Here is a 20,037-nt window from a genome sequence, read left to right as displayed (position 1 = left end):
GTCTCTTATAGCAAGTGTGAGGGTGTTTTTGGAGGGAAAATACCTTTCCCTCACCCCCAAAACCCCTAAACCACAAAACCGCTGCGCTTTTTGTCATTAATCGGTGGGCTGTCCATAAACCGGCCGGTTTTGACCGGTTAGGGCCAGATTTCGGGCACAGTAGGTAGCTAACCGGGTTTTTTAGGCAGGTTCGGACCGGCCAGGCCTCTAACCGGCCGGTTAGACCGGTTACCGGTTTTTGTGGCCGGTTTTTAAAACTATGGGTTTATGAGGGGTCTATGTCAAATGGGTTTTCCCCCTTGGGATGTAAAGTTGTAAAAGTCATGATGTAAAGTGTCTTGAGGGTTAGAAAATGTTTTAATCCCCTCATAAGTCCTAAGTCCTAGGTCCTTGGTGATTTTTCCAAAGGTTAAGTTCGAGGATCCATTTAAAAATAAATTCAAAAAATTGAAAAGATAAAAAAGAATATATATATAAAAGATATAAAATAAATAAATAAAAATAAAAATAATTAAATAAAATAAAAAACTTAAAAAATAATAAAATAATAATATTTTGAGTAAATAAATGCAGAATTTCAATTTTGTAATGCATTAAAAATTCGGCGGATGAGATTAAGAGATATCTTGGTCCTCATCGACGGTCAAGATAATTTTGACGTGGATCACTCGAACTAGCTATTGGGAATTTTTCCTTTAAATAGGGTGCTAGGGGTCATTTGAGATCAGATTCGATCTGTGAGTCTTGTGCTGAAGAAGCTCTCTTGTAAACCTTTTCTGGTACTAATAAAGAAAGACTTTGGGGTTGAAATCTTGCTGGTGTTACTCTCTTGAAGTGTTGTGAGCTATTCTACTTTCTGCATATTTTAATTTTCAGCCATTAGTAACAGCTCATTGTAGAGTATTGTTGAACACAGATATCTTGTTCACTTGCTAGGGTTTGAATGGTATTAGGATTTCTGAAATAATGGCAGGGATCTCCATTGCATCTGAGATCTAGTACTGTTTTTCTCTCTTTATTGATGGTTGAAGTGAGCTGTGCAGGAAACCCTTATTGAAGAAGATCAGTGGGCGTTTGGGGAAGTTCTCGGCTGAACCAGCCAACTCCCGCAAGCATTCTCTTGCAGAGCCCAGCTAGTTTTGATCCTGGGTTTATCATTTAAGTTTGTTTTTTCTGATTTGCATGAGAGATTTTTGAAGTACTTCATAGTAAATCTAATATTATGAAAATATTATGGAGGGTTACTGACAAATCTGGCTGTTGCAGAGTCACAAAACTGTAAATAATTTTCGCCGGTTCTTAGGGTTTCATTTATTTTTTATTGTTTTCAGGTTCTGGTTGCTTGTTTCATTGTTTTCAGGTCACAGGTGCAGGTTTTGAAAAATTTTCAGGGTTTTATCAAGCAAATTTGGAGCAGGGAATTTCAAATATTGATTTTGTGGAGAGATTCAGTGGTTTTTCTGGGCAATCTAGGCAATCCGTTCCATCTCCACGTTGCTGGCTACTCAGAATCGAACCTGCAGCCTTGTTTATGCTTTCCATCTGCTGCTATATCTACCTTACTTCACGCTGTTACTTAAACCCATAACGGCTGCAATACATTGCTATGGCTCTTTTCCAGCTCCACGTTGTCTCAGCAGAGTCTATTGCCCCTCGTCCAGCTACCAAGAGTTGCTATTGATTTTTCGCCCGTTCCTCTTTCTGCTGCCAAACACTCAGACCTGCAAGCACAGCGCATCACTTGCGTCGTGCATCCTCACGCTCTCCTCTACCTCCGTCGAGCTGCCATCCTCACCTTCATTCCTACAGCAAAACCTGCACACATTACGCACTGCAAACTCCGCCGTCAGATTCCTTCAACCACACGCAGCAAGAAACGCTTTAAAATTTTACAGTTGTTCCCTCAATGCTGACCTGCCCTTCGATCTACACCTGCAGCTGCTCGTTGGCCTCATTCTACGCATTCGTTCCATTTCAAACATCACCAAATTGCAGTAAGAACGCATTTTTTGTTGGTATACACGGGCCAAGTAATATATTTTGGTGGTATTACATGCGGGTGAACTGTTGGTGCGTAAATCTCCTTTCCGTATGCGTAGTAACAAGTCGTTTTTGGTTCAGCGCAAATGCAAATTTCAAAACTTTAGATTTTGGCTTCATTACATTTAGATTTTAGTTTAGGTTTCGATAGTTGTTTATTTGCATGGTTAGGAATTAGCGTAGGTTGATTTATTTTTTTTTAAAGTTGTCCGGTTTTAATTTACATTTTTGTTGGATTTAGTTTATGATTAGATTTTAATGTGAGGTTTTGTTTTTTTAAGAAAATATAAATAGTAAAAATTCATAACAAAATGTGTTCTATAGTTTAGGTTTCAAATTTAAATTTAGATTTAATTTTTTATAGTTTAGTCTTAGATTAGATTAAATTTTATTTTTTCATTTTTTAGTTTTAAGTTTAAAGCTTTAAAAATATATATAAAAATTAAAAATCATAAAAATTATAAAATTATAAAAAAACAAGTTTCTCTTCTTTTAAAGTGTAGATTTTGATATTATTTTTTAGGTTTCATTTAGATTTAATTTTTGTTTTATCTGAAAAAACATAAAAATATTTTGGAAATATTTTGCCAGATTCAGTCTTGGCTCAGGGATTTATCACGTTTTATCTTTTCTGCTGAGGCTAAAATTTTGATGTGGAATTAATGTTTATCATTTTTATGTGATTTAGCATGCATGAATGATCATTTTGAAGATTAGCTACATGAATGTGATATCTGGTTAGCGTTTAAAATTACATGGTTGTGTATCGAACTTTATCTTTCGAAATTTTAAATCGTTGGAGTATCATTAAGCCGTTAAGCATTTTCTTGCATTTGATAAAAGTTAATCTTCACTCGAGTTATTTGAATTTAAATGATTGCTCTACATGGTTTACATTTCTGCAACATTTAGTAAGTAATCATTTAAACATTAACTTCACAAGGCACTGGTCTATTTATTTAACAAATCAATTGAGTGCTTGTTTCCTCGTGTCTCCCAACCCAACTGTTTCACAGTTGGTCAATCATTTTCCCATAGGGTCTACCCCCCTTAGCCGCGGGAGACAGGCTTAAACGGAGAGATCGGGGATCAGGGTGACAACCCCCAGTCTGAGCGTTGTCGTGACAATCCGTGCGACAACAATCACTAAAGACATAAAATCATTAAAGCATCATATTGGACCATATCTAATGTTAGGGGAACATAAATACTTCACACAACACTTACCTTCAAATGTCTAACTAGCTCAAGATCTACAAACAAGTTACCTCACTTATCTTAGGGATGATTAGGTCAACAACCCTATTCAATGTTTCTAGCCCCCAAAGGGAGTGGCATGTCCTAGGTAAACCCATCAATCCATAGGTGTATGTGATATGGAGGTCATGGAGTAGGAAAGACTTCAAGGAAGATGCCATACCCATGAAACCAACTAATGGAGGTCCAACATCCTGAGTATAATGATGTAAGGAGGGAGTAATCGTGAAGGCGTAAGTTACCCCTTTGTTGATTTGGGGTAGCATCGGATGTGCTCTAACCATGAAAATTGGTGGAGAGGCTAAAGCACATGAGATCTCCAAGACCCATAAATGGTTTGGACAGATTATACCCAGTTTGGGAGATATTAAAATAATTAATATTTTTAATGGAGTTCCTAAGTCTAAACTTAGGAAAAATAAAATATTAATGAGTATTAATATAAAACTGGGTTGGAAGGTTCCAAAAGTCATGGATCAAGCCAAATCTAATCTTAGTTGTTGATTAGATATTTAATCTCGGTCGTTGAAGGACCAACGAGAAAAGTATAAGAAGAGATTTGAGGGTCAGTTGGAGAACACACCAGAGTGATCAGTGATTCATTTTGCTAGAGCGGAGTTGCTAAGCAAAGTTGAATCAGTGATCAGCAGCAAGGGGCAGTGAGTACGAGGCAGAGAGGCAGAGACAATACTAAGAGACCAACGCAAAAGTAGAGAGAGCGAGAGCAACAGCTAGTCCAAGCTACACAGAGCCCAGCAGAGACAGCGCAGAGGCCAAAGGAACTGCATCATTCACGTAGAGACTATTGGAGTGATGCAGAGGGTCCCAGAGGCTGCGCAGTGCCTTAGAGGGTTGATGCAAAGGGTCCTGGGGCTGACACAGGTCAGAGAGACGCTGACGCAGAGGCCAGAAGGGCCAGTGCTAAGCTTTAGTTGTGCTAGAGAGGGTTCCGTCGGACAGGTTTTCTGAATACCTGTTTCCGAATATAGAAGTATTGTTGTCGTGTATTTTTCTCTATCGGGTGAGATGGTTAGGCACCCTGTTGTACTCAAATAGACTGCATAATAATGTAACCCTATGAATAGCTCACTAGTTTTCCCACATTGGGTTTTTTCGAGGACATTTGTCCAAAAATAAAAGTGTCACTTATGTGCTTGTTTTCCTTCAGTTGATGATCTATAGATGTTGTGACTGTATTGTGTTTATTTCAGTGTTTAAATGTATTACATAACTTGTTCGAATTTAAACAAGTAGAAGAAATAAACCAGCAAAATACAGATTAATTTTCTAACGAAAAGACATAGAAAATTCAACATGGTACCAGAGCATGGTTGCAGATCACAAGAGAACTGAAGGCATCAGCTGAGCAGAGCATTTGCAGCAGAATTAGTTGTCTCGAGTGGCAGTAGTTGATCTTTGCAGAAGCGACAAAGGAAGGGTTGACACAGAGGGACTGCGTCATCAGTCTGGGCTAGAGAGAGGTCAGCGCAGAGGCAGAGGAGGGAAAAGAGAGGCTCACGTAGAGCCACGCAGAGGCCAGGCAGGCTAACACAGTTGGCTGAGGGAGTTGTTTTGCCGATGTCGAGATTGCGCAGAGCCAAGAGGCTCAATCCTTCAATTGCTAGGGTGAAGGACGCTGTGGGCAGTTTGCGGGAGCGAAGCTAGTGGGGTACTTTGGTTAAAACAGTACCTAACAAGGCAAGACCAAGGTAGAGGGAGTTGCTGCCAAGGCAGATTTCTAGCCAAGGAATCTAGATTAGTGTTGTAGTTGCACAGACAATCGGAGAGGAGCAACTTGACAATTGGTAGAAGGATTTCCAAGAGGGAAATCGGGACTCAGAGGGAGTCCAGAAGAGAACTTCCAGACGGGAAGTAGAGAGACTCAGAGGAGTTGAACCAAGAACATCCAGATGGGAAGTAGAGAGACTCAGCAAGAGTCGAACCGAGAAATTCCAAGCGAGAAGTAGAGAGACTTGGAGGAGTCGACAGAAGAGAAGCGAGATGGTCGTGAATGGGCTGAGGGATCAGGACAGGCTGGACGAAGTGTCCAACTTTGTGGTCTGGAAGGCTAGGATCTTGTCCATTCCAGACAGACATCGTATCAAGGGCTTCACCTTCAGAGTGATGGCTATCCCAATTGACCTGGTAGCTAATGAAAGGTACGAGGAGGCAATGGCTAAGGTAAAGTGCATCACCCTTGATGGGGTCAAGGATCATGTGGTCCCACATATTGCTGAGAAAGAAACGGCAAAGGAGATGTGGGATACTTTGAAGACATTGTACCAGCATACTTCCGTGCAGAGGAAGATGCTCCTGGAGAATCAACTAAAGTCATACCAGATGCAGAAGGGAGAGCAAAGAGATGTCTTCCTCGGTTGGTTGAAGGAGATCCATGACCAGCTAACTTCCACAGGGACCACGCCGGATTAGGAGTTGATGGTAAGGACCGCACTTAATGCAGTCTCCAAGGATTGGGAGACATTTGTCCAAAGCATACTGGGCAGGACGAGTCTTCCGGATTGGGAAGAACTTTGGGCGGCTCTTCGTTAAGAAGAGATCAGACAACTAACTAAGGCAGGGAGTAGCGGCAAAGGGGTCAGGATCAAGAAGGAAGAGAAAGAGGATGCAGCTCTAACATCTGTGGGAAAGCAGGAAAAGAGGAAGAGGATGCAACTCTAGCATCTGCGAGAAAGAAGGAAAAGAGGAAGAAGAAGGACCTCTCCAAGGTCAAGTGCTTCCATTGTGGGGAACTGGGTCACTATTCGAACCAGTGTCTGAGAAAGAAGAGTAAGGTAGAGGCTTTTGACTCGAAGGCAGCACCAGCGAGGGCGGAGAAAGAAGTCGAGGAGGATGACGATTGTGCCATGAGTGCTCATGTGCCACTTGAGAAGAAGTGGGGAGACATCGAGTTGTAGTCAAGAGGACTACAGGCGATGAGGGGCAGGATCCTTGAGGTACCCAACCTCTTGGATTATACCTTGCTACGGGAGCCCCGAAGAGAGAGTAGCAGGACTAGCGGATGTTGGTAGAGACGGATGCAGATGAAGCAGCAGAGAGTGCTATAGTGCAGGAGTCCCCGGGCAGCGCGAGGCTAGCAGGCTGCAACAATGCGAGAGGCACGGGAGTGTTGCACCAATGCAGGATGGCACAGAGAGGTGTGCAACAGTGCGAGATGCAGGGAGTTGTTGCAGCAACACAGAGGTCAGTAGAGGGAGCACTTGTGAGAGGCAAAGGGAGCTTCAGCATCAGGAGTGTTTCTAGCCTAACAGAGATGTCAGAAGTTGGGTGGATCTGTTACTTCTCAGAAACTGAGTTGCATTGCAGTAGCAGAATGCAGTAGCACAATGCAGCATAATGAGAGGGGATGCAATGTAGATGCAGTGTTCGGAGGATGGACCAGCAGCAGCACAGATGCAGAGGGAGTTGTCGTACGGATGCAGCAGTGGCAGTGGCAGGGCCATGGGCAGCAGTACAAGATGCAGCAGTGCAGAGGATGTTGGGCGGGAAGGCCTAGCATCAGCACAAGTACCGGTGCCGGATAATTAGAGTGATGCTCAATGAGGAGTATTACTAGAGCACATTCCTCACTAAGAGGGAGTGTTGATTTGGGGTAGCATCGGATGTGCTCTAGCCATGAAAATTGGTGGAGAGGCTAAAGAAAATGAGATATCCAAGACCCATAAATGGTTTGGACAGAATGTACCCGATTTGGGAGATATTAAAATAATTAATATTTTTAATGGAGTTCCTAAGTCTAAACTTAGGAAAAATAAAATATTAATGGGTATTAATATAAAACAAGGTTAGAAGGTTCCAAAAGTCATGGATCAAGCCAAAGCTAATCTTAGCCATTGATCAGAGATTTAATCTCGGTTGTTGAAGGACCAACGAGAAAAGTATAAGAAGAGGCTTGAGGGTCAGTTGGAGAACACACTAGAGTGATCAGTCATTCATTTTGCTAGAGCAGGGTTGCTAAACAAAGTTGAATCAGTGATCAACAGCGAGGGGCAGTGAGTATGAGGCAGAGAGGCAGAGAAAATACTGAGAGACCAGCATAGAAGCAGAGAGAGCAAGAGCAACAGCTAATCCACGCTACATAGAGCCCAGTAGAGATAACGCAGAGGCCAGAGGAACTGCGTCATCCACGCAGAGGCTGTTGGAGTGACGCAGAGGGTCCCAGAGGCTACGGAATGCCTCAGAGGGCTGCCGCAGGGGGTCCTAGGGCTAACGTAGGTCAGAGAGAGGCTGACGCAGAGACCAAAAGGGCCAGCGCTAAGCTTCAGTTGTGCCAGAGAGGGTTTCGTGAGACCAGTTTTCTGAATACCTATTTCCGAATATAGAAGTATTGTTGCCGTGTATTTTTCTCTATCAGGTGAGACGATTAGGCACCCTGTTGTACTCAGATAAACTGCATAATAATATAACCCTCTGAATAGCTGCATTGGTTTTCCCGCATTGGATTTTTCCGAGGACATTTGTCCAAAAATAAAGGTGTCACTTGTGTGTTTGTTTTCCTTCAATTGATGATCTGTTGATTTGGGGTAGCATCGGATATGCTCTAGCCACGAAATTTGGTGGAGAGGTTGGAGCACATGAGATCTCCAATGCCCAGAAAGGGTTTGGGCAGATTCTAAACAGATCAAGAGATATTAAAATAATTAATATTTTTAATGGAGTCCCTAAGTCTAAACTTAGGGAAAATAAAATATTAATGTGTATTAATATGAATCTGTGTTAAGAATGGTCCAAAAGACATGGATCGCACTAGATCTAATCTTAGCCGTTGATTAGGGACTTAATCTCGGCCATTGATATGTCAACAGGAAAAGTATAAGAGGAGGCTTGAGGGTCACTTGGAAATCACACTAGAGTGATCAGTCATTCTATTCTCTAGAGCAGGGTTTGCTAAAAGAGATAGAATCAGTGATCAAGAGAGCAGCTGAGGGGCATTGAGTACAGAGAAACAAAGAAGGCAGAGAGATTGTGCCAGAAAAGCAACGCAACAACCAAGGAAAGTGACGCAGAGCCAGCAAGGGCTCACGCAAGGCCACGCAGAGGCAGCCAAGTGATGCACAGAGCACTAAAGAGGCCAGCGTGTCTGACGCAAAGGCCCAGAAAGCTGACGCAGGGCCTCCTGGGGCTGATGCAAGGCCAGCGTGAGACAGAGAGGGCCTAACGCAGTCCAGATTGGGCAGACGTTGGAGTTGCAGGAGCAGTTTTGTGCTAAAGAGCTGCTAGAAAGATTTTCCGGGGTTTTCAGCGAGGAGATTTCTCTCAAACTAAGAGGTACCACTGCCAAGGAAATTCTCTGTTGGGTAGGCCAGTTTCGCCACCCAGATTGTACTTTGATATTGCTTAATATGAAAACCCTCGGATAGCTGCATTAGTTTTCCCGCATTGGGTTTTTCCGGGGACATCGGTCCAAAAATAATGGTGTCATGTGGTGTGTTTGTTCTTGTTTCTTTTAGTTGCTAATCTATAATATGTTGAGCATGCACTGGTGTTTATTTTCAGTGTTTACTTTGTAAATAACTTGTTAAAAAAATAACTAGTTAGGAATAAATCAGAAAAAGTGCATGAAAGGTTTCTAACTAAAACTTAGAAACTTCAACATGATTTGTAGATGTTGTGACTGTATTGTGTTTATTTCAGTATCTAAATGTATTAAATAACTTGTTCGAATTTAAACAAGTAAAAGAAATAAACCAGCAAAATACACATTAATTTTCTAACGGATAGACTTAGAAAATTCAACACCCTTTCCTTGGCTTGCTTTTTCCACCCCTTTGGTGCAGCTTTTGCTCTAATGATTTATCTTTGGTTGGTGCATAGCATAGGAGACCAAGCTTGCTTTGTGTTTTTCCAATACCCCCTAAAGATGTAGCGATTTCACGCTCATTGGCCTTGGGATATTCAAGAGTTCCTTTGTTTTAGATGAAGCATTAAATGCTCGAGGTGCTAGGTGATGGCTAATGATGGGGGTAGAGCTCATGCTATGTTTTTTCTCACATGTTAAATAAGACCCATCCATCTTTTGCATTTTATATTTTCTTTCTATTGTGGCTTTATATGCTTTTATCATTATTTTTGTTGCATCAACCTCTAGGGCCAAGTTTTTGAGCCATCACTCAAGGATGTGGATATAGGGTGCCAATCCCAATGACCAATGACTATCAACCCAAACGATGGAGATGAATAATCGGGAATGACGGAAAGTGGTAGGTGTGGATTACCCTACACGCTATATCAATTAGTGCCCCCCTCCCCCCCACCTCCCCCGGTAGTGCCCTTCCTAAACCATAAGGCCTTAAAAGAGGTCCCGCTAGACTAGCGTCAAAGGCTAACCCCCCAGGTGAAGTGTTGGAACAAGGATATGTTAAAATTGGCAACTAGGGCCAAATTCCACCTTGGGACAACTCATTTGATGGAGATGATGATTGCATTGGATTCCTCTTTTCGAGAGGTCCAAGATTGATATAAAGATCATCTCATTCGAACAAGCAGAAGTGTGATTTTGAATTTATGCCCACACATGTGCAAATTGATCAGGTCGGCTTCATCATTATGTAGGCTCAAGAAGCCCAATGGATGTGTCTCTTCACCCACAACGAAGTGTATAAATACAAGAGACCTCACACCTCATTTGGACATCCATCACTCACACATTCTTCTCTCTCTTCATCAAATTGGTTCGTACAGCGATTGGGAAGCCTCTCTCTATCACACGTGTGGCAAGAAGGTCAAAGTTTTCTGGGCTAAATTGCCAAACTGAAATTGCAAAATTTCACAGTTTGACCAACGTTGACCAGCGTTGACCGATGTGATTTTGACTAGTTTTGACTGCGGTTTTTGGGGCATAATTTCGATTTTCTTAGGCAGCATTGTCTTTCTTCAAAATCAAGGTTTTCTGGGCTGTTTGACCTGCATTGACTGCAGGCCTATTTGACCGCAGAGTTGACCACAGGTTGACTGAATTTGACCAAAATTTTTGTGACAGTTTTGAGTTGACTTTGACCACTGCTGGAGGCCGAGTTTCACTGCCTTTGACCGAGCTTCAAAGGAGGTGTTTGACTGCTGTTTTGACCAGTGTTGACTTTCTATTTAGGGCTGAAGTTTGACTGCAGTTGACTGCAGAATTTGACAGGGCTGGTTTGACTTTGTATTGGGCTAGTCAATTTGACTTTTGTACTCTCTCTCTCTGCTGAAATATTGAATAATAATAAGAAGAATTGATCAAATGGTTTTCTCCACATTGCGGTTTTTCCCTGGCATCTGCCAAATCCGGTGTTCTCTTGTCTTGGCTTGACTTCTGCATTTTGTTTTATGTTCTATCTGCATTCACTGTCAATGTGATTAATGGTTAATGTGATTGCCACTGGAAGTAATTAGAAATTGTTATTGGGTTGCTAAAGGAACATTGAAGTAAATTGCGCTAAGCATAGAACATACCATTGTTAACTAAAATTAACAGGATACAATCAGGAGTAGTTAATAATCCAACTGCCCCATGATTCATATCAATATGCCTGTAACATTATATGAAAGCACATAATTGCCAAAATGGTTGGAGTAGCAGTTGATAGATGACCCACCTTCCTTCAAGAAGAATTCTAGATGGGCAAGAACATTGACTAGAGCAATAGGTGGAGAGCTTTGGCATAACACTATCTACAGACCATCATAGGGCTGCTGGCTGGCTGTCTGTTAAATGAGGAGAAAACTTTTCTCTTATGGGTTACCCACTTTTGGTGGGAAATACGTGGCAAAGGAGGAAGAAACTGTTCACCAAGATCCAATTCAAGCAAAGAAACAGTTTTCTGGCATCTTTTCATCAAAGGTTGGTAGCAAGATGGAATCCCATAGTGGAAATTACCTCTTTAATCCTTCAGTGATGTAATGTTTTCTGGAGTCTTATTTCTAGTAAAACAGTTTGTGCAGTTATATACATGCTGACTAGTTACCAATAGTTGTAGACAAAAGGGATAGTGCCGACAGGGGACAGTTATGTTGAACTTTTGAGAAATTTTTAAGTGCTCATGACAGTCCTACTATTTAACTTTTGTATTATCCTGCTGGACATATCAGTCGCAGTCTTATTTTAATACATATTAAATTTTCCTGTTTTAGAATAAGCAAAGTTTTTAAGCTATTTTTTGCCATACATGTACTTCACTTTTTTTATTCATTATTATTAAATGATTAGTGTTGCTCGGTGATGTTGTGATTGGGTAGCTAGATTTACCTGAGTCTTGCATTAGTGGACCTTTCCAACAGTGCAGTTTTATAAAGTCTTGGTTGAGACCCTTATTAATTATTCTGAACATTTACCTCAGATTATTGCTCTTCTTGTACGATGTTCATGCATTTCATAAGCTGCAGTTAGATTTGTTTTGATGCAAACATAGATGTGGCATAAGAACATATAATATTTTTAGTATTTACTCAGTTCTGGTTAGTTATTATACAATGATAATGGATCATGACTGAATGATTTCCATGATGAATGAATTCTTAGTTGCTAGAAGGAAAATTTCACTTCAAACGGGAGCAAAATGAAATAAAAAATCAGTAAAATTTGGAAGATGGAAAAGGAGAAATATGAATGTCCCAGAATATATATTTAATCAATGGAAGACAAAATAGTGCACACTATCTGAATAAATACAATTGTCCAACAAATTTAGATGTTCAATTGTTGTGCTCACCTGAGCTCTCCTCCGTAACTGTGAATAACCGGGATTACTCTTGGCAAGATTATACCTAAACTCCATTTCTTTCTCTGAGTTGGGAGAAAACCTTTCCACGTTTTTCCAGGGACCAATTGTCCTCTCTTTTCCAAAAATTTTCAATTTCTGTTTGTTGTCCGCATAGATATTGTCTCCCATCCAAATGAAAAGTTGTGGGTTGAATTGTAATATTGCATTCCAAATTGGCTGCAAATGCATACAAGTACATTGACATGGTAGAAAAGAGAAAGTGTAAGGAATTTGAGAATGAAATTCCAATAGCTGTAGTAAAGTTAAAGAAAGAGCTGATTAATTATTTATAACTTATTTTTTCAATCACACACAAAATTCTATTAGTAAATGCTAAGACTACTATCAAAAGAACATTTCAAGCCTATAAAGTTTGAATCCTATCATCAAAAAGGTTAATATGGTACATATATATGTATAGGCATTGTTGATCATGTACATGTCAACAGTCCAAGAAGCGAAGTATAAAGCCGCTGATAAAAAAATTTGAGTCAATATCATCATTGTAATCCAAAATTCTGCTTTTGTATTGTAAAAATGATTCTAGTATGACTATTAAGCCATGTAACAACACCTAGGTAAGCCTATGACTCTTCTCAAAGAGTTTCACTCCAAGGAGCTTTTTCACCTCCCCAAATTATATGTGTTTGTAAACACAAATAATTTGCAGAGTTTTTCTCCCAGATATACCCCAAAGCTAAGGTGGAGCTCATTGACAAGGTCTTAGGTGAGTCCTAGTGTTAATGGAGTCTATGTCATTTTCATACTAGATCATGTGTCTTGTTGCAGAATTTGGTTGAGTCTCAAGTGGTTTATGTCTATGTGTATTTCCCCTTCTAAGGGTTGAATTATTATTTTGATATAAAACTGTGTTTAGAAATATTTTTGATGAATAGCTCCTCGTAATTAGAACACCATTAACAAAATATTTTATAGATACACTTGGAGAGTGGAAAAATAATTAATCCCCTCTTGAGTCTTTTTAATCTTAATTTCTGGCAAAAATAAAATTAATATTAGCCAAAAATTATCCAAAAAATAAAATGAAAGGAAAATTAATTACACTCCAAGTGGAAAATTCATCAAAAAATATTTGAGGCTATTTTCAAAGAAAAATAATTCAAGTCAAAAATAAAATGCCTCATTTCGTAGGCGAAAAGGAACCAGTCCAAAAATTCGTTGGACCCAAAATATTATTTTCTCTAGCAAATCGATTTTTTGGGCCAAGCAAATAATTATTTTGCACAAGTAACAAAAATTCTATTTTTTGGAGGTCTTCCATATTCCAGAAGTCAAAGTTTGACCTCTCTAGCACAATGAATGAGGGTCGAAATTTTTTGGAGATTTGTGTCAGCTAATTAAGGGATCGGATTTATTCTTCCAAGATCAAGCCATGCATCGATGCAACTAGTTGTTATTTCCACTTGGAGGGGTTATTCCCTCTCATTTTTCTATATAAGGAAGCTCTCAATCTCCTCATTGTAATCTGGAACTGTGTTGAAAATATTTTGTACTTAGTTAAGCTTTGCTGGAATTTCTGCGTTAAGAAAAAGTTTTTGGGGTTTCAATTCAAGGTGTATTTTCGCTTGATGATTCATAGTATGTGTTGAATTTATTTTTATGCTCTAATTGTTTTAACTGAAGATTATTGTTCCATTGCCAAATGTTGGATTATCTATTAACACAGGTATCTTGCTTTAGGTATTGGGTTAGAGAAAGCACATTGAACCTAGCAGATCTAGCAAGTATCTCTAGATCTCTAGACTTCTTGTGTGAATCAAGCCCCTATGGAACTAATAGTCTATCTTATGTGTAGATATCTTCAGATATTCAACCCTTGGATGTGACCCAAGTACATGGACTTCAAGGTGATAACATCTTGGTTGAACTCTTAGCTTATTTAAAAATTTACTGAGCAGGGTTTAGATTGGTACATTAAAATACAAATTATTTCTATCATTTATTTTCAAAATCTACTTGGGCTATAAATGAATTATTCACTAATTAGGGCTAATATTTTCTTGTATATTATTGTAAATAATTTATAAATTATTTTGTAAATTATTTCCAACCCTTGTATATTATTTTTCTCATTTGTAAATAATAGTTTTGGGGTTTTATTTTAGAAATTTCTAGATCTTATGTCTTGAGCTCTATTTATTTATCTTGCAAGTGTCATTAGCTCAAAATTTCAAAGACAAATCTGAAGCAAGAGCTGAGAGACCCTCACCTAGCCTAGAAGTCTAGGGTTTGGCCCTATTTCTACCTAAGGAGGGGTTGTCCAGCCAAAAGAGGAATTGCATTCAGCTAGAAGGGGCTGATCTAGGCCTTTTAGGGCCTGATCTACAAGACCCAAGTGCTCAAATTGCAACACCTAGCCTCCAAGAAGAAGTCGCTAGCCCTAGAGAGCTTGTTTGATCTTGCAACTCGATTCTTTTAATTATTTGCCTTCTAAATTGATTTTGCAGGTGGTTCTTGGTGCTGGAGATCAATTTTGGGCTTGAGATTGACTTATCTTGCTCGGAAGTAGTGGCCGCAAGGGTTTTCAGGCCTCTATGCCTTAGTCGCAGCCCCAATAGGGCCATTTTACCCTAGTTGTAGCCTCAATTAGGCCATAAGCCGTAGCCGCTAGCCTTAAGGCCATTTCTAGACCTAGCGGCAAGAGTTTCTAGGGCTCCTAGCCCTAGCCGCAGCCCTAAAGGGCCTCTAAGCCCTAACCATTTGCTTAATTTGTCATTTAAATTATTTTTTAGGGCTAATCCCTTGTGTTTGCGGGAGTATTGCAATTGTTGCAAGCCTTGCATCACCATTTTTGAAGTCATTTGCCTTAGCCGCTACCCTAAGACGCTCATCTTGTTATGGTCGTAGGGTTTGGTGACCTTCTTTTTCACAAGCTAACAATTTGTGGTTGCAGGTATTTAAAGCCTAAATCATAGCCAAAACACTTCATTTGGTGCCTCAAGCTTGTATCAACTTGGCAGGCTTAATAGTGGAGCAAGGCCTTTAGGCCTTGAGCATTTGATCTCTCTAGCCCTGCCTCTTTTGTTGACTGTCCTAAATGATCAGATCTGAAAACTAATGTCACAGTGGCATAATCAAGTATAAATCACCTTAAAGAAGCTTGAAAACACCTCTAAATAAGCCTAATAACTCTAAGAAATAACACTCATCACTTAACAGCTTAATCACAATTGTGTTTGCTAGCTTCTCATGTCAATTTTGGGACTGTTTTAACAATAATAGCTTGCTGGTCTGATTTGCTCAAGTCTGGTACATTTCAAAGTAATATCATTGTGTGGAATTCATTGATGAATTAATCATAAAAGTCTTGCATTGACTTATCTCTTGCATTTCTTGCATTATCATTGTTAAGATAGATAAGTTTCCTCTTTGCGTTTTGCATCGTTGCATTATTGCATTTGTGTTGTCTAGCATCCATTGTTAATCACTGTTAGCAATATCTTATTGTGCTTGTTTGTATTGTGTCTAAGATCATTTATTGTGCTTCATTGACTTATGATATGAGTGATAAATTGCTCTAAATTTGTTCTTGAGCCTAATTGTGAATCATAAGAAGAATTGATCTTATTGACACATTAATAAGCTCTAACAAGTATTTTGGATAAATTGGAATTGCTAATTGTGTTTCATTGGAATTATTTATCTTGCTTCATTGAGATAATCTCTAATCCCTCTCTAAGTGTTCCATTTATTTATTTACTTGCTCTTGTCATCTTGTGTTGAATATCATTGTAAGCATTTTGATTTAATCTTTTTGAAACACTTGGCACATTTAATAATCACATTGAAGCAATCACTCACATCATGCATATTTATTCTAAGTTTAGAAGTGCATCTCTAAAATATACCTCCAAACATAAGCTTGGTTGTAAGAAAGATAGGGCCACCTTTCTCACACAATTTGCCAAGTCTAGACCCTCATCCATAGTTAACACGGTGACCATGTAGTTCCAGTGTGGGTAATCCCTTGTACAAATGAAGGCACTCTGGTGGTTAGAACTCCACGGGAAGTATCGTTAATGAGGCCTTAGCCTCCTTCCTTTGGAATTCTCTCTACAAATTGCGTTCGGAACTAGCTTCAAAAGAATTGAGGGAAAGGATATATCTAGACTAGGCATATAACTAAAATCTACCAAGAATTTGCATCTCACATAGATTTAGTGTTGATTTGTGGTAGCATCGAATGTACTCTAGCCACGAAATTTGGTGGAGAGGTTGGGGCACATGAGATCTCCAATACCCAGAAAGGGTTTGGGCAGATTCTAAACAGATCAGGAGATATTAAAATAATTAATATTTTTAATGAAGTCCGTAAGTCTAAACTTAGGGAAAATAAAATATTAATGTGTATTAATGTGAATCCGTGTTAGAGTGGTCCAAAAGACATGGATCAAGCCAGATCTAATCTTAGTCATTGATTAGGGACTTAATCTCGACCGTTGATATGTCAACAGGAAAAGTATAAGAGGAGGCTTGAGGGTCACTTGGAGATCACACCAGAGTGATCAGTCATTCTATTCTCTAGACCAGGGTTTGCTAAGAGGGATAGAATCAGTGATCGGAGAGCAGCTGAGGGGCATTGAGTACAGACAGACAGAGAGGCAGAGATAGTGCCAAGAGTGCAGCAACGTAGCCAGAGAGAGTGACGCATGAGAAGCCAGTGCTCACACAGGGCCACGCAGAGGCAGCTAAGTGCTACGCAGAGCACCAGAGAGGCCAGCGTAGCTGACGCAGAGGCTTAGAGAGCTGACCCTCCTGGAGCTGACGTAGGCCAAGATAGGTTGACGTAGAGGCTTAGAGAGCTGACCCTCCTGGAGCTAACGTAGGCCAAGATAGGCTGACGCAAGGCCAGCGCTGGGCTAGGAGAGGCTGACGTAGTCCAGATTGGGCAGACAGTGGGGTTTCTGGGGCAGATTGGTGCTAAGTAGCTACCAGAAGGATTATCCAGGGTTTCAGCCAGTAGATTTATCAGAAACCGAGGTATTACTACTAAAGAAATTCTCTGTTGGGTAGGCCAGTTTCGGCACCTAGATTGTACTCTGATATTGCTTAATAAGAAAACCCTCAGATAGCTGCACTGGTTTTCCCACATTAGGTTTTTCCGGGGACATTAGTCCAAAAATAATGGTGTCATATGGTGTGTTTGTTTATGTTTCTTTTTAGTTGCTGATCTATAATATGTTGGGCATGCACTAGTGTTTATTTTCAGTATTTACATTGCAAATAACTTGTTAAGGAAAATAACAAGTAGGTAGGAATAAATCAGATAAAGTGCATGGAGGGTTTATAACTAAGTAAACTTAGAAACTTCAACATGGTATCAGAGCGTGATTGCAGATCACAGGAGGACTAAAAGATATTAGCCGAGCGGAGCAATAGCAGCAAAAAACAGTTGTCCTGCGGTGACAGAAGTTGTTTCTAGCAGCGCAGAAGCCAAGGAGTGTGACGCGGAGCCAGCCAGGGCCACGTAGAGGCAGCCGGGAACTGCGCAGAGCCTCGGAGAGGCCAACATTGCTGACGCGGAGGGCCAAAGGGTTGACGCAGGGCCTCCCAAGGATGATGCAGACCCATCCGGGGTGACGCAGGGCCAACGTGAGGCAGAGGGGCTGACGCAGTCCACAGAGAGGCAGTTGCTAGGGTTTAGAAAGCTGCAAGAATATTGCAGAGTGGAGCTGGTGAGGTACTGTAGTCAGAACAGTACCTGACAGAGCAAGGGCAGAGGAGTTACTACCGAGGGTTTCTAGCCGAGGAACCCGAATCAGTAGTGTGGTTGCACAAGACGATCAGAGTAGGGGGCATCTCGACAAGCGGCAAAAGGATTTCCAGGAGGGAAATCAGGACTCAGACGGAGTCCAAAAGAGAACTTCTAGACGGGAAGTAGAGACTCAGAGGAGTCGAATAGAGAACTTCCAAGAGGGAAGTAGAGGAGCATCATGGCACTACACAGAGTAAGAGACCAGGATAGACTGGATGGAGCATCGAACTTCGCAGCTTGGAAGGCCAGAATCTTATCTGTACTTGACACGAATCGTGTCAAGAACTTCGCCTTGAAGGTAATAGCTGTCCCAGTCGACCCCATTGATAATGATAGGTACGAGGAAGTGATGGCAAGGGCCAAGAGCATTATCCTTGATGGGGTCAAGGACCATGTAGTACCACACATAGCCGAGAAGGAAATAGCATTTGAGATGTGGGAGGCTCTCAAGAAGTTGTACCAGCATACTTCTGTGGAGAGAAGAACACTGCTCGAGAATCAGATGAGGTCATATCAGATGAAGAAGGGACAATCGATTGACACCTTCCTCGGAGGACTGAACGAGATTTGAGATCAGTTGACTATTATAGGAGCGACACCGGATCAGGAGCTAACAGTGAGGACAGCCCTGAATGCTGTCTCAGAAGACTGGGAAGTGTTTGTCCAAAGTATACTGGGCAGAGGAACACTTCCACCTTGGGACGAGATGTGGGCAGCTCTTCGCCAGGAAGAGATCAAACAGCAGTCAAAGAAAGTAGCAGCAGCAAAGGGATCAAATTCAAGCAGGAGGAGGAAGATGTGGCCCTAGCATTTGAGGGAAAGCAGGAAAAGCGGAAGAAAAAGGATCTTTCCAAGATAAAGTGCTTCCACTATGGGGAGCTGGGTCATTATGCGACCTAGTGTCCAAGGAAGAAGAGTAAGGAAGAGTCTTCCGAGACTAAGGCAGCACCAACACAGGCAGAGAAGGAAGTTTTGATAGACGATGACTGTGCCATGAGTGCACACACGCCACTTGAGTGGAGGTGGGGAGACATCGAGTTGTAGTCAGATGGACTACAGGCGATGAGGAGCAGGTTCCTCGAGGTACCCAGCCTCTTGGATTAGACCTTGCTACGGGAGCCCCGAAGAGGAGTAGTAGGACTGGCTATGTGGGTAGAGACGGATGTGGATGGAGCGACAAAGAGAGCTACAATGCAGAAGTCGCGAGACAACGCAGAGCTAGCAAGCTGCAGCAGTGCGAGAGGCACAGAGAGGTGTGCAACGGTGCAAGATGCAGGGAGTTGTTGCAGTAGTGTAGAGGTCAGAGAGGGACCACTTGTCAGCGGCAGAGGGAGCTTCAGCATCAGTGGGTGTCTCTAGCCCAACAGGGAGGTTAGTTGGGAGATCAGTTACTTACTTCTCAGTAACTGAGTTGCAGTGCAACAGTGGGCAACACGATGCAGCATGATGAGAGGAGGTGCAGTGCGGATGCAGTGCTGGGAGAAAGGACCAACAGCAGCACAGATGTAAAGGGAGCTATCATACAGATGCAGCAGTGGCAGTGGCAGAACCATGTGAAGCAGTACAGGATGCAGTAGTGCAGAGGATGTTGGGCAGGAAGGCCTAGCATCAGCACAGGTACCGATCCCGGATGATCAAAGTAATAATCAGTGAGGAGTATTGCTAGAGCACAGTCCTCGCTAAGATGGAGTGTTGATTTGGGGTAGCATCGGATATGCTCTAGCCACAAATTTGGTGGAGAGGGTGGGGCATATGAGATCTCCAATACCCAGAAAGGGTTTGGATAGATTTTAAACAGATCAGGAGATATTAAAATAATTAATATTTTTAATGAAGTCCCTAAGTCTAAACTTAGGGAAAATAAAATATTAATGTGTATTAATATGAATCTATGTTAGAGTGGTCCAAAAGACATGGATCAAGCCAGATCTAATCTTAGCCGTTGATTAGGGATTTAATATCAGTCGTTGATATGTCAACAGGAAAAGTACAAGAGGAGGCTTGAGGGTCACTTGGAGATCACACCAAAGTGATCAGTGATTCTATTCTCTAGACCGAGGTTTGCTAAGAGGGATAGAATCAGTGATTGGAGAGAAACTGAGGGGCATTGAGTATAGAGAGACAGAGAGGCAGAGACAGTGTTGGGAGAGCAGCATAGCAGCTAGAGAGAGTGACACAGGAGCAGCCAGTGCTCACGCAGGGCCACAC

The 20,037-nt window shown here is 41.2% G+C and overlaps 1 protein-coding gene across 3 annotated transcripts in view; it reads right to left on the bottom strand.

Moving 5' to 3' along the window:
* Positions 1 to 20,037, bottom strand: part of LOC149155597 (Calcineurin-like metallo-phosphoesterase superfamily protein) — a 521,819-nt gene that overhangs the window by 424,952 nt on the left and 76,830 nt on the right. For 2 of the 3 annotated variants that reach the window (XM_089445785.1, XM_089445783.1), the window contains exon 2: positions 12,003 to 12,230. The exons of the other annotated variant lie outside the window; for it this stretch is intronic. In XM_089445785.1, the coding sequence (XP_089301911.1) occupies positions 12,003 to 12,230 (228 nt within the window). The remainder of the gene's footprint in view (positions 1 to 12,002; positions 12,231 to 20,037) is intronic. 3 annotated transcript variants of the gene reach the window in all.

Source organism: Pinus tabuliformis, chromosome 9 (genome assembly GCF_031772625.1).
Source record: "Pinus tabuliformis cultivar Carrire ecotype Pingquan chromosome 9, CPIR1, whole genome shotgun sequence".
Taxonomy (NCBI): domain Eukaryota; kingdom Viridiplantae; phylum Streptophyta; class Pinopsida; order Pinales; family Pinaceae; genus Pinus; species Pinus tabuliformis.
Note: the sequence above shows the minus strand (reverse complement) of the source record. Positions and strands in the feature narration are given on the sequence as shown.